The sequence below is a fragment of the Mesoplodon densirostris genome, chromosome 19, assembly GCF_025265405.1.
Source record: "Mesoplodon densirostris isolate mMesDen1 chromosome 19, mMesDen1 primary haplotype, whole genome shotgun sequence".
NCBI classification, from domain to species: domain Eukaryota; kingdom Metazoa; phylum Chordata; class Mammalia; order Artiodactyla; family Ziphiidae; genus Mesoplodon; species Mesoplodon densirostris.
Window position 1 is genome coordinate 15,665,739 of NC_082679.1, and position 15,830 is coordinate 15,681,568.

At 36.4% G+C, this 15,830-nt stretch overlaps 1 protein-coding gene across 8 annotated transcripts in view; it reads left to right on the forward strand.

Moving 5' to 3' along the window:
* The window catches only part of ZNF382 (zinc finger protein 382), a 45,413-nt gene extending 30,880 nt beyond the window's left edge, over positions 1-14,533 (forward strand). For all 8 annotated transcript variants that reach the window (XM_060084877.1, XM_060084878.1, XM_060084883.1 and 5 more), the window contains exon 5: positions 12,551-14,533. In XM_060084877.1, the coding sequence (XP_059940860.1) occupies positions 12,551-13,974 (1,424 nt within the window). In that variant the 3' untranslated portion in view covers positions 13,975-14,533. The remainder of the gene's footprint in view (positions 1-12,550) is intronic.
* The last annotated feature ends 1,297 nt before the right edge of the window (positions 14,534-15,830 follow it).

Consider the following 15,830-nt stretch of genomic DNA (forward strand, 5'->3'; position numbering starts at 1 on the left):
CACCTAATAAATGGGGCAATAGATTAAAGACTGCAAGATTTGTCATAAAAGGGCTTAAATTAAAGCATCAAAAGGATTAAACTAATCCAAAAATAACTTCTGTGTGCCTGTTGGGTCCTCCAAGGAGATGCTGAGTTGGAGTTGGGAGTGTAATAGATTTCTTAGAGGTGACATCTCTGAAAGATAAAGGAAGAAGTAAGATCAGAAACAGAAAGCCATCAGACCATCATGCAGATATGTGGAAGGAAAGGGGATTGGGCAGGGAGAACCTTAGACCATTATGCAGAGCTGACAAAGTCTCAACCAACCTAACTCCTCTGAAGCAAAGACTGTTCATCATAGGAGTCCTAATGGACAGAAATGGCCGCCCTCTAGTACCCACTCAGTGTTCAGTCATTTGGTAGGGATTCCCTGGGGAGTCCCTGGCTTGGTTCAAAATCTGAAGAGCATCCTGAAGATGCTAACCATTCTTGCACATGAATCGTAAGTTCTTTTTGAAGGGAGGTCCTAGTGGTGCAACTCTGGCTGCCACAGAATGCCAAAAAAAAAAAAGACCAATATTCTTTATGAAAATACAACCATGTCTTAAACTCAACAACATTAAATTGATAATGTCTGATATCCAATCAAAAATTATTAAACATATGAAGAAGCAGGAAAATATGACCCATAAACAGGAAAAAAATCATTCAATAGGAAAAAAACACAGTTAATAAAAACAGACCTAAAAAGGGTAGAGGTGATGGAATTCACTCACAAGTATGTTAAAACAGCCATTATAAATGACTTGAGTATCATCAAGGATGTAAACTGAAAATGAACATAATGAGGCAAGATAGCAAAGATCGAAATAAAAACCAAAAGAAGCTTCTAAAGATGACTATTCAGTATCTGAAATGAAAAGAAAGACCCAACTATGTGTCCTATGTATTAAAATATAAAGACACAGGTAGGTGAAACATAAAATGATGAAAAAATATGTACCATACTGTCTTGCAATTGCCCTATGTGGGGATGAGATCATCCCCCCCTCCACTCACCTAAAATTTGGGACAGATGTCAAGACTAAAATCTCACATAATGAGGCTTTCTAGGGAGAGCAGGGAAGATTTCCAAGCTGGCCCTAAAATGGCTTGAGAGAGTAAGGAGGGGTGTCTGGCTTTGGTGTTTATTGTGTTTCGGTGGGGGGTAAGGTCAGGTCTCTACACATAGGCTAGGGCTTGCATGGTTTAAACTTCCTGCCAGCACCAACAGAGAGAACATGCAAGGTTTCTGATTGGCTTGCCCAGGTGTGGGGCAAGAGAGGAAAAAAAGGGAGTGGGTCTAGGAAGTTGTCAGCAGTAAGACATCAAAAATAGAATCTGACTCTATTCCACATGGAAACACTAAGAAGAAAATGGGAGTGGCCATATATCAAAGTAGATTTCAGAAAATGGAATATTACAGTGATAAAGAGGGACACTTCATTGAGAAGTCATAACAACTATAACAGCTTCAAAATACTTCAGTGTTTCTCAGCTTTTTATCATTTTCACTACCCGAAAAAGTCTTTTTAGAGATTTTCTTTCTAATTGCCCCCCCATGAAATTTTAATACCATAATCTATGTTCTGTTGCCCTTTGGAGGGCCACAAACCATAGTAATATGTAAGATTTTCTTTTTTCATTTTCTCCAGAACCAATTTTGCTCCCTGAAAGAAGCAATATAATTATAGCTTAAGATATAAATACTTTTCCCTCAGTAATTGAGAGAACAAAGAGAAAGAAAATCAATAAGGCTATGGAAGGGTTGAAACACAACCAATTGTACCTAGTTAATCTTTATAGACTATTTTATGTGGAACATTCACCAAGACTCTATATGCTGGGCCATAAAACAAGTATCAATAAGTTAAAAAGAATTGAAATCATAGTGTATAGTTTCTGACCACAGTAGAATTAATTTAGAAATCAAAAACGTATCTCTAAATTCCCCAAATTTTTGGAAATTAATCACATTTCCAAATAACCCATGAAGCAAGGAAGAAATCCTAAGGTAAATTAGAAGGTATTTTGAACTGAATGATAATTAAGACAACATATCAAAATGTGTGGGATGCAACTATAGTAGCATTAAAAATTTTTATTTCTTTAAATCAGGGCCTAAAACAGGGGTTAAACTGTCACCCTAAGTAACTAGAAAAAGAAAAGTAAATTAAACTCAAAAGTTAGTAAGAGGAAAAATTGACTAAAGCAGAAATCAATGAAATACATAACAGAAGAATAAATAAGTGAAGCCAAAAGCTGATACATTAAAATAATAAAATTAACAAACCATAGCTATATTACTAATAAAAAATAGAAGACACATCACCAATATCAAAAATTAAAGAGGCTACATCACTACAGATCCTACAGACATTAAAAGGACCATTAGGGAATATACAAACAATTTTATACCAACCAATAAGAGTAGGAGAGAACACTTCCCAACTCATTTTATAAGACCAGCATTATCCACAATCAAAGGCACTATAAGAACAGAAAACTACAAAGCAATATCCTTCATGAAGCTAGATATAAAAATCCTTAATAAAATATTATAAAACTGAATCTAAAAGAATAACTGAATCTAGCAGTATTTTAAAAGGATGATACCTCATGGCCAAAAGGAGTTTATCCCAGGAAAGCAAAGTTGATTTGTATTCAAAAATCAAGCTATAGGGACTTCCCTGGTGGCACAGTGGTTAGGAATCTGCCTGCCAATGCAGGGGACATGGGTTCAAGCCCTGGTCTGGGAAGATCCCACATGCTGCGGAGCAACTAAGCCTGTGCGCTGCAACTACTGAGCCTGCACTCTAGAGCCCGCGCACTGCAACTACGGAGCCTGTGCTCTGGAGCCCATGTGCCACAACTACTGAGCCTGCGTCCTGCAACTGCTGAAGCCCACACGCCTAGAGCCCCTGCTCCGCAACAAGAGAGAGAAGCCACCGCAATGAGAAGCCTGCGTACTGCAACAAAGAGTAGCCTCCGCTCACCACAACTAGAGAAAGCAACGAAGACCCAACACAGCCAAAATAAATTAATTAATTAAAATTAAAAAGAAAAAGCTATATAATTCACCATGTAAAGATAAAAAGAGGTCAAAACTCAAGGATATAAGCTACCACTTAAAGTATAGAAAAATAAAAAAGAGAGAAGACCACAATCATCTTGGTAAATGCAGGAAAATAATTAAATTCAACTTATATTTATTATAAATCTATTTATTAGCAATCCAGGGGAATTTCCTCAACTTCCTAAAGAATATCTTCGAAAAACATAGCCACAATCACATTCACTGGTGAAAGCATGAATGCTTTTCCTCTAAGAACAAAAACAAAGAAAGGATGTCCATTATCACCACTTCTATTAAACATTATACAGAACACAAGTCAGTACAATAAGGCAAGAAAAAGAAGTTAAAAGGCTTCAGATTAGAAAGGGAACTATCTTCATTTGTAGGTGACATGATTGTGTACATAGTAAATCCTAAGGAATCTAAAAGAAAAGAACTGTTAGAACTAATAAGTGAATTTAGCAAGTTCACAAAGTTCTTGTTTTAGATAAAATTTGGGAAAATTTTGGTCTGTACAGTTTTTTTCCTGCTCTTTTCTCAATTATATTTTAAATCATTTCATCCTACCCTGTAGTTCACTAAGGATTTTAAAAGTTCTTTTAGTTTGGGTAGTTTCTGTTAACCTGACTTCAAGTTTACTGATTCTTTATTTTCTTATGTTTATTTGCTGTTAAACCCATCCAGTGAATTTTATATTTCAGCTATTGGGTTTTTTTTCAGTTTGCATTTCTTTATGCCTCCTGACTACTCCATCTCTTCACCCATATTTCCATCTTTTCTTGTAGATTTGTAAACACATTTATCATAGTTCTAATTTCAACATAGGGACATATATCAGTCTGTTTCTGTTGAATGGTTTTTATCTTCCCTATTGGTCACATTTTCCTGTTTCTTCTGAGGAAGACTTTATATAACATGTTGTGAAGTTGCCAGATCCTTTTTCTTCCTCTGAAGATTGCTGAGCTTTAATCTTACAGGAGGTTAAGTTACTGGAGGTTCATGTCGATTCTTTTGTCAGGGTGCTTTTAAGTTGTTTAGATTATTTCTATTTCGGTTTCAGTTTTGCCTTTAGTTTTATGGTATTGCTCTAAGTCCTGGGATGCAGCCTTTACTCCTAATACATGGCCCTTCTGGGATTTCAGTAGAAAGACCAAAGTTTTAATCAGGTTCTTCTAACTTGGCACAGGACTGGAATTAAAAACTGTTTTTGCAGAGTTAAGTAGCTGCTGAAATCTCTGCTGAGTTCTTTCAGTGTTCCAGCTTTCTTTTCCCTTTATGCTCCTTGCAGTCTTACCCTGTAGAAATGAAGTTAACCAAGGATTTGAGGAGGGCTTTATGCTAACATTGGGGCTTTCCTTCTATGCTTTCTTCATCCTTGGATTTTGTCCTCAATTTACAGCCACTCTGGTACTCCTGAACTCTGATCTCTGATTCTTCCACACAGGCTGACTCCTGCTTTCTCCTTGAGATCTATCCCCTGTGTGCTGCATGAACTACCAGGGTACACAGTGGAAGACCTGGATAAAAGTAGATCTTATTGCAGTATGGTTTCTTTCTTTCAAAGGTTGTATCCATTCCAGTTTCTGCCTGCTTTTGATCATTCTTTAGTGTCTTCAAACAAGTTGGTCTTCTATAATTGGTCCATAGTTATCATTGTTATCAGTTGGAAGGTTGTTCTGATACAAACTTCTTTGCTATTACCAGAATTTTGAATGTCTAAATCAGCAGTTCTCAAACTTTTTAGTCTCAGGACCTTAAAAAAAATTTTTTTTAATTTAAGTATAGTTGATATACAATGTTGTGCCAATCTCTGCTGTACAGGAAAGTGACTCAGTTATACACATACAGACATTCTTTTTTTAATATTCTTTTCCATTATGGTTTTTCACAGGATATTCAATATAGTTCCCTGTGCTATATAGTAGGATCTTGTTTATCCATTCTCAATGTAATAGTTTTTATCTACCAACCCCAAACTCCCAGTCCATCCCTCTCCCTCCTCCTCCCATGGCAACCACAAGTCTGTTCTCTATGTCTGTGAGTCTGTTTCTGTCTTGTAGACAGGTTCATTTGTGCCATATTTTAGATTCCACATATAAGTGATGTCATATGATATTTGTCTTTCTCTTTCTGACTTATTTCACTTAGTATGATAATCTCTAGTTGCATCCATGTTGCTGCAAATGGCATTATTTCTTTCTTTGTTATGGCTGAGTAATATTCCATTGTATATATGTACCACATCTTCTTTATTCATTCATCTGTCGATGGACATTTAGGTTGTTTCCGTGTTTTGGCTATTGTGAACAGTGCTGCTATGAACATAGAGGTGCATGTATCTTTTTGAATTATAGTTTTGTCCAGGTATATTCCCAGAAGTGGGATTGCTGGATCATATGGTAATTCTATTTTTAGTTTTCTGAGGAACCTCCATACTGTTTTCCATAGTGGCTGTACCAACTTACATTCCCACCAATGGTGTAGGAGGGTTCCCTTTTCTCTACATCCTCTCCAGCATTTGTTATTTGTAGACTTTATAATGATGGCCATTTTGGCCGGTGTGAGGTGGTACCTCACTGTAGTTTTGATTTGCATTTCTCTAATAATTAGTGATGTTGAACATCTGTTCAAGTGCCTACTGGCCATCTGTATGTCTTCTTTGGAGAAATGTCTACTAAGGTCTTCTGCCCATTTTTCAATTGGGTTGTTTGTTTTTTTTGCTGTTGAGTTGCATGTGTTGTTTGTATATTTTGGAGATTAAGCCATTGTCTGTTGCATCATTTGCAAATATTTTATCCCACTCCGTAGGTTGTCTTTTCATTTTGTTTTTTTTTTATGGTTTCCTTTGCTGTGCAAAAGCTTGTAAGTTTGATTAAGTCCCACTTGTTTATTTTTGTTTTTATTTCTATTGACTTGGGAGACTGACCTAAGAAAACATTGGTACGATTTATGTCAGAGAATGTTTTGCCTATGCTCTCTTCTAGGAGTTTTGTGGTGTCTTGTTTTATGTTTAAGTCTTTAAGCCACTTTGAATTTATTTTTGTGCATGGTGTGAGGGTGTGTTCTAACTTCATTAATTTACATGCAGCTGCAGGACTTATTTATACTCTTAAAATTATTAAGAATTAAAAGAACTTTGTGAATGTGTATATATCCTATTCAAAATTAAAACACATTTAAAAATATTCATTTATTTCATTTAAAAAGAACAATATAAACATAATAAAGTCATTATATGTTGACATAAAAATCATATTTTTACAAAGACTGTTTTTCAAAAGAGAAAAGTGAGCAAAGGGGCATTGTTACATGATTGAAGTTTATTTAATGTCTTGCTGAATAAAAGATAGCTGATTTTCACATCTGATTCTGCATTTAATCTGTTGCAATATGTTGTTTTAATTGAAATATATGGAGAAAATCTTCCTTCATGTGTATATGTAGTTTGAAAGAGAAGTATTTTAAAAGCGTTTTTAGATTGTCATGGATATTCTTCATTAATACTACACCCAAACTTAACAATTGGTAGTTCCTAAGCAGTTAGTTGCCACTTAGCAATTGGTTATTTCTAAACAGTTAGTTGCAATATAAAATCTGAAATCATAACAATGAACTTTTGTAGACTATTACATAAAATCCAATGGTCTATTTAAATATTTTACCCATGCATTGTTTTGTAATATGTATTGGTCATTTGGAAAGTAACAGATCACTTGTGCATACAGGTCTTCCAAATTTTGACACATTTCCATATCAATATTTATTTTAAAACCCCAAACCCACATGTGTTAATATCACCAGCAATCTCATTATAAAAGTCTTTTAGGTATTGGGAAGTTGACAAGCTCACTGTAGCAAATACAAGCTTTCTAACATAATGACTTATACTTCTTTTATCGTAGGTAACAAGTATTAGCAGATGTTTTCTTTGAATAGACAGGTTCACATTGTTCAAGAAAATGTTTACCAGATACCCACATCTGAATAATAGTGTTTTTTCAAGTAAAACTGCTGTTCCACAAAATGTAGATATTTAGTTCTCAACTCACATAATTACACCAGCACTTTTCCTCACAAAATACATTATATGATTGGCCCTTGAACAACATGCATTTGAACTGTGCAGGTCCACTTATACACAAATTTTCTCAATAGCAAATATTACAGTACTACACGATCCACAGTTGGTTGAAGCCACAGATGTGGAACTGTGAATATGGAGGAACTGAGGGCCAACTATAAGTTATATGCAGATTTTTGACTGTGCAGAGGGTTGGTGCCACTAACTCCCCATGTTATTTAAAGATCAACTGTACTCTGGTATGCAAAAGAAGCGCTGTATGCATAATTCTTTAACAATCACCCAGAATATTGAAAATATATGTACTCAAGGGTGGAGAGCTAATAAAATTAATGAATTTTTTCTGCTCTAACAAAAAGTCTTAAGTGAAACGTTTTTCCTGCAAGTATGTGGTAGTTAGAAATGTAGTGATTATTATTATAGATTGGTGCCAGTGCTTTGATATATGTTAATGTGCCAGCATTTTACCTACCATATCAATCATTTTTAGATTTTCTATATTTTATGTTTTGACATCTTTGGGGAGCCCTACTGGCTGAGGAGAGATTGCCCTTCCCAGAGCTAGCCAATTTCTAGAGATAGTAAACAAACAACTTGTTGGTGAGCCCACCTTTCATATACAAATCAACCAATCACCACTCCACATCCTCAACCACCTCCTTTATCTAACTCACAGACACCAAGCCAATATTTACCCTGCCCTAAATCACCCAGGACCAGGTACCAGACAACTGGAGAGCTCACCTATAACCCATAACCTGCCAACACTCTTCAAACTAGCCAATCCTAAGCTGTTTCCCCTGCCCTGCCTTGCCTTTCCCATGGAAGTAAGCCCCAGTAAAGGCTCTGGCCTACACTTTCCCCTTGCTTCTTTCTGCCTCCTGACCAAAGCCTGGTGCTTCCCCATGTGGCCCTGCATGGCATGGCATGGCCCCTTCTCTCAGGAAAGGTAAGTAATAAAAAAATTTCTTTTAATAGCATTAGCCTCTCTGTGTCATCACTCAGTCACCTCTATAAATTAAAATTCCATGAGACACCCACCAGTGCTTTTGCCCCACTAATGCAAATAAGAACACAGTATAAAATACTATTATTTTTGTTAATAATGAAGTGTTGTTATTTTTATTATTATTTTGGCTGCACTGTGCGGCATACGGGATATTAATTCCCTGACCAGGGATTGAACCCATGCCACCTGCATTGGGAGCACGGAGTCTTAACCACTAGATGGCCAGGGAAGTCCCAATGAAGTGTTATTATTATCTTTTTTCCCGAAGATTTTTTGATGTGGACCATTTTTAAAGTCTTTATTGAATTTGTTACAATATTGCTTCTGTTTTATGTTTTGGTTTTTTAGCCACGAGGCATGTGGGATCTTAGCTCCCCAACCACGTATTAAACCTGCACCCCCTGCACTGGAAGGTGAAGTCCTAACCACTGGACCACCAGGGAAGTCCCCCTGAAGTGTTATTACTAACAAAAATATTTTTGACTTTGTGGACCTCCCATTAGGGTCTCTTGGAAACTGTTAGTTTAGGCCTTTCTTCTTGTTTTTCATCTCTTTATTTAACATTTCAGCTCTTTATCTTTCTTCTTTTATTATAGTCTCCTATTTATATGCATTCTTAAATCTATCCAAAATATAAAAGGGTAATCATTGCTAATATTAATCTTCCTCTTAGTTTTATTTCCTTTCTTTCCTTTCCTCTTCTACTTGTTTCCTGCACTCAGTCTCACATCCCATTCTCACTGTGAGACCAACTGTCGGATTTCAAAATCCATATGCCTTGGACTAAAGTGATAATTTCAGTATCACTTCTTTCAATAAATTTCTTCCCAATAAATCTCCGTGTTTCATAACATAGTGCTCAGATTCCTGATATGTACCCACCTTGATTTGGGTGAAAAACTTATCCTACGTTCCTGAGTGCCTTTTTCATCTTGGTTGCTTTTCTTCCCTCTGAAAAAATAAATATTTGTTGAATAAATGGATTTTATTTCAGTAGGCTGTCATCGGTATCCTTAAAGAATCTTTCTTCATTCTCAGTTCTTGTCTTTATAAAAGCCATGTAAACTGTAATAATCTGATCCATTCTCAAGTTGTGATTTCCTTGTTTTATGTGAATGGCTTTCAAGTAGTCATTTTCAGCCCATTTCTCCCACTTGGACTCTACTGGTATATTTTAATCTGCCTACAGCAATATAGCGTCACTTGTCTCATCCTTTTGGTTATTGATATTTCAGAAATAATAGTCATTAACTTTATCTTATCTTTGTATATCCTTTTGTTCCTGTAGTCTGTTTCTTGTAACATCAGGTTGATTCCATCATCTCTGAAATATTTTAAAAATTATCTCTCCACAATTTGTGTTTTATTTCACTCCATGAATTATCTTTACATCCTCTCATATTCTCGTTTGCCACTGACATCTTCAAAAGTGAGAGCCATGTTATTTCAGATGTGGGCTGCTGTAATTACTATTTGGATTTGCCATGATTTTTTTTCCAGTTCTTTCAGTTTCCTTTCAGTCAATATGCAAAAAATATATCACTTATTATATGAAATTTAAATCCCTTCTATTTCAAGGGCTGACAGAATAATATCCCATCTGGTCATTCCACATGTATTTCTCTTTTTGACTAAGAATTCCTGCTAACGTCTGTTCGAGTCTCCCAAATGTACTCAATACAATTGATTTTATTCTTCACAACTGGACCTTTCATTATATGACAGCTGCCATATAACCATAGGGATACTTGCAAAGTTAGCCAACTACAAAGTAAGAGAGTACAGTAGTACACACAAGGCCACCCTCACTTCTGATACCAACTGTAAGTTCAAGGGTCCCTATGACTACTGTTAGGATCAATAGTTTTCTATAAGGACTTACAAAACTTACTGAAAGCTATAATACTCACAGTTATGGTTTGTAGGAGAAGAATACAGATTAAAATTAGCCAAGGGGAGAAGCACATAAGGCAGAGTCCAGGAAAGTACCAAACACAGAGCTTCTAGTAGTCCTCTCTCTGGAGTCATGGACAGCATTACTTCCCTGTGACAATACGTATAGAATACTGCCAGCCAGGGAAGCTTCACCCAAGTCTATTGTCCAAAGCTTATGCTTGACTGCCCATGTGGCTGACCTAAGTTTCTAGCCCCTTAAGAGACTGAGCTAATATTCTGTGACCCAAAGCCCCTCGTTCTCAATCACATTGTTGGTGTTACTCAAAGACCACCACCCCCCAAATCACATTGTTACTTTCTGGTTGGCCAAAGGCTCCCAGGCAATTAATACTCCTCTCAGGCATGACATTCCAAGGACTTCGAGATTACCTCCCAGAATCCAAAGGCAAATGTCAGACTTCTCTTTGGACAAGATTATATATTCTTTACCACACAATACTACATATCCTTTGATTAAAAGATCAAATTTCACTTCTCCATGAAATGTTCCTTGATGACTCCAAAGCATGTCAGTTCCTTTTTTCTGCATTCACATTATACTTAGTGTCTCTAAACATGCAAACAGACAAATCCTCTGATATGATCTAGTAATTTGCTACCTGATTCAACATTGTTTTATCTGAGGCCTCTCTTCCCATCTGATTAACAATACCCTCAAAATAAGGTCCTCTCTTTTACTTTTCCTTACTGTGGCTTGTAGCAGAGGCTAGATATTCGATAGTTACTTGATTGATGGCCTGTGGTAGCATGCAAGGAAAACATCTTTCTCATCCATTCAAAAATCATTTAATGGTAAGTTCTTTTTAGATATACATGTCAAGATCATATCTCTTTACCACTGATAAGTGTCTTAATGTATACTCAGAAGGTTTTGAAGAAGATAGTCAATAAAATGTTGACATCCAAGAGCATAAGTTTTAGTTGGGAAGGCATTATCAAATTGAGCATTTTACATATAATATTATATGAAAATAGCAGGTTGTTGAAAGATTGCTTGAAATGGATGGTCCAGACTATAATTATATACTAATTTCAGACAAAATAGACATTGAAGGGTAGAAAGAATATGTGAAGGCTTTTGGATAAATTGGATTGTAGCATATCCCTGCAGGTGGTTGAATTCTCAGGAAGGCAGTATAATTACAATTATTGATACAGATTAGTTTTCTGTGTCCTAGAACTACACATAAATGGAATTGTATGACATGTACTCTTTTGCATAAAGCTTTAAATCTGAAAAATGTTTGGGATTCATCCCTTTTGTCATTATGTATCAGTAGGTTTTTTCCTTTTTATTGCTGAATGGTATTCCATTGTATAAATTTCACTGAAGTATTCCATTTTATAAATACATGATACAGTATTACCTGTTTACTTTTCAATGTCTAGTTTGATGGAATAAAAGGGCTGTTGTAAATAAGATGCAAGTTGTGAGTAAGATGAATCCATCTTTAAAATTGCCCCACCGGATATGGGTGGTGGTAAGGCAACAGTAGTAAGATATAGTTTTTAAGGCCAATCAGTGCTGTACATATACACTGAAGAATTCAATCTTTCACAGCCCCAATAGGAAATAGCAGAGTTAAGGTATGTTACTCCACTGGGAGGAAAACTTGAACCCATCCTTCCCTAAAACTGAAAAAGTAATTTAGCAAATTGAAAGGAGGAAAAGTTATAATTGACGGTCAAGAGAATTTAGTTATTGATCATTTCTGGAAGAATACATTGATGGTAGCAGCAGTCAGAACATAACAGTGATTATATTCATGTTGCAGATATACTTTGTCCTCTGGTTTATTTCACAATTCCTAATAGAATTATGTTTTTCCCAATTCTTCCCTTTCAAGAGAAAAAAATTACAGATATGGAGAGTTAGGATCTACGCTATAGACTAGTGTGTCTGTTCGCACTAGGAAATGAGTCCTGAGAAAGTTCATTTGCCATGGGTGGGCTAAATACAAGTGAGGAAGAAACACATGGAAGTATTTTATAACACTTATTTAGTCATTAGGGAATAAATATATAGTCTTTCATCTTCACCTGAACATTTTTATTGCTTACTGTTTAGTACCCTTGATAGGCTCCCTCCATTATCTCTGAATCTGCCCATTCCAAGAGCAATCCCACTTTCACCATCCTTTATCTTCTGCTTACTTGCCCTTGTGTTTATTACACCTGCTTAATGTACCTTATATTTACAACATCCCAAAGATATAAGTGTTGTTTGCTTATGGCAATTTTTCCTCATTTTAATGTTATATACATTTTCCCTCCAAGAGGTAATTTATTTTGGCCTTTCTGTAGACTACAGCAGTGAGATAGACAGTCCCACCATGGGTTGTTTGTATATATATCTTATCCATAACGTTTATGTGAAGACTTACTGGTGTTAATTGTATTTTTTCTAGAAGAAGATTGGAAAGCTGAAGATGTTTTAGTGAAGTTCAAAGAATACCAAGACAGGCATTCTAGATCAGTTGTATCCATCAACCACAAAAGGCTAATGAAGGAGAGAACTAATATTTTGGGGGAAACATTTACTCTCAGCAAGAACCGTATTATTTCAAAAACAACACTACATGAATATAAACCTGATGGAAAGATTTTTAAAAATATTTCAGAATTAGTCATTAGAAATATAAGTCCTGTAAGAGAGAAGTTTGGTGAGAGTAATGGATGGGAGAAATCACTCCTTAATACTAAACATGAGAAAATTCATACTGCAGTGAATCTCTATAAACAAACAGAGCGGAGTCTGAGTGGTAAACAAGAGCTTATTCAACATCAGAAGGTTCAAACTCCAGAGCAATCATTTGAACATAATGAATGTGAAAAACCCTTCCTTATGAAAGGAATGTTATTTACACATACTAGAGCTCACAGAGGAGAAAGACCCTTTGAATACAATAAAGATGGAACAGGCTACGTCGAAAAGTCAAATCTCAATGTTCACCAACAAAATATTATGGAGAAGAAGGCCCATGCATACAGCAAATATGGGAAGTTCCTCTGTAGGAAGTCCATTTTTATCATGCATCAGAGATCTCAAACAGAAGAGAAACCCTTTCAGTGTCCTTACTGTGGGAATAGCTTTAGAAGGAAGTCATATCTCATTGAACATCAGCGAATTCACACAGGTGAGAAACCTTATGTTTGTAGTCAATGTGGAAAAGCCTTCCGTCAAAAGACAGCCCTCACTCTTCACGAGAAAACACATATAGAGGGGAAACCCTACATTTGTATGGATTGTGGGAAGTCCTTCCGCCAGAAGGCAACCCTTACTAGACATCACAAAACACATACAGGAGAGAAGGCCTATGAATGTACTCAATGTGGAAGTGCTTTTAGAAAGAAATCATACCTCATTGATCATCAGAGAACACACACAGGAGAGAAACCATATCAATGTAATGAATGTGGGAAGGCATTTATCCAGAAGACAACCCTCACTGTACATCAGAGAACTCACACAGGAGAGAAACCCTATATTTGCAATGAATGTGGGAAGTCCTTCTGCCAAAAGACAACCCTCACTCTCCATCAAAGAATTCACACAGGAGAAAAACCCTATATTTGTAATGAATGTGGGAAGTCCTTCCGCCAGAAGGCAATCCTCACTGTTCATCAGAGAATACATACAGGAGAGAAATCCAATGGATGTCCTCAATGTGGGAAAGCCTTTAGTAGGAAATCAAACCTCATTCGCCATCAGAAAACTCACACAGGAGAGAAACCATATGAATGTAAAGAATGTGGAAAGTTCTTCAGCTGTAAGTCAAACCTCATTGTCCATCAGAAAACTCACAAGATAGAAACCGTGGGAATTCACTAAAATCTGTGACTTTTTTGGTGAAAACTTTTAAAGTCATAGTAAACCCTGTACATGATGTTGCTTGCAAGTGTAATAATATTAAACAGTTTAAGGTACTGTACCACATATTTACCTACTATTTGCTAGCCTATAAAACACATAAAAAGAATTACTGGACAAATTAAATGATAAAAGTCATTGAAAATACAAGCTTAAATTTTTATTAGATTCACCAGACATAAATTCCTCTATCAAGTTGCTATAAACATTTTAAATTGCTTATTTTAAATTTTAATATATACCTTGTTGTGACCCAGTAATAAACAGTAGGCTGCCTGGCAGTGGTCCATGGACCACACTGTGAACAGAACTACTTTAAAAGAAAGGTGGTGTGACTGTATTTCTCATTGCAAACATGGTATAAAAGTTGTTACCTCCTCAGAGTTAACCACAGTTCTAACTTCTAACATTATAGTTTTTGCATATTATAAACCTTTATATAAAGTAAATTATACATGTATTCTTTTATATATGGCTTGTTTCATCCATCACTCTGTCTTTAAAACTCATCATTAGTGCATGTGGCAGAAGTTTATTTATTTTCATTCTGTATAAAATTCCATTATATGATTATATTTCAATTTATCCAATCTACTGTTGATGAACTTTTTTATTGTTTACAGCTTAGGGTCATAATAAATAATGCTTCTTTGAATGTATTTATATTTCAGTGTACATATATTCATTTCTCTCATGTATATACTTAGGAGTGGAATTGCTGGGTCCTGGGGTATATGTATGTTGATACTATCAAATGACTCATAACTTTCACATGAGATAATTCACTCTGAAGGAAGACAGCTGTAAATAGTATCAACATGGTGATGGTTCAAACCAAGAATTCATACTAGAGGGAAACTCTATGAATGTTGTGAAAACTGGGAATCCAAATATAATGCATGGCCAAAGGCTTTTAGCCACAGCTCAAATCCTAAATACCAGACACATGTAATAAATTTGAGACTGCCTTTACCCATAAGGATGCCTATTTGAGGGCTTCCCTGGTGGCGCAGTGGTTGAGAGTCCGCCTGCTGATGCAGGGGACACAGGTTCGTGCCCCGGTCCGGGAAGATCCCACATGCCGCGGAGCGGCTGGGCCCGTGAGCCATGGCCGCTGGGCCTGCGTGTCCAGGGCCTGTGCTCCGCAACAGGAGAGGCCACAGCAGTGAGAGGCCTGTGTACAGCAAAAAAAGAAGAAGAAGAAGAAGAGGAATGCCTATTTGAAATCAAAGTCATACTAGAGAAAGGGAGGCATCTAGTATCTTCCTTGCTCAACATTAGAGAATTCTAACTGGATAAAAAACTATCTTACTGGTCATATAAAAATGATAAATATGGAAAAGCTTATAGCCATAGCTCAAATCCTTACAACACCAGGGAATTCACAATGGATGGGAACACTTCAAATGAAATGACTGTAAGAATGATTAGTTATAACTCACTCTATACAGCAGCAAAGAATTCATACTAAAGAAAGGAAGGTTGAAAAGGGAACAGATGAGGCTTCAACTCTTAACTCTGGGGAAAGCTGTTTCCATGAAAGAAGTCCAACCATACCGAGATCATGATGCTAGCGAGCCTATGCGTAAGCACCCTAGTCAATAGACCCAGCTAAGCACCAAGCCATTATCCAGTATCATCTGCCAACTATATGAATGGGCCATCTGGGGCAAGTCAAGTCTTTAGATGACTGTAGCTGCTCTGACATCCAACTGGAACCACATGAGAGATCCACTCCCCCCTTCCCAAGCAGGAACTGCTCAGCTGAGGCTGCCTCAAATTTCTGACTCTCAAAATTAAATGGTCACATTTTAAAA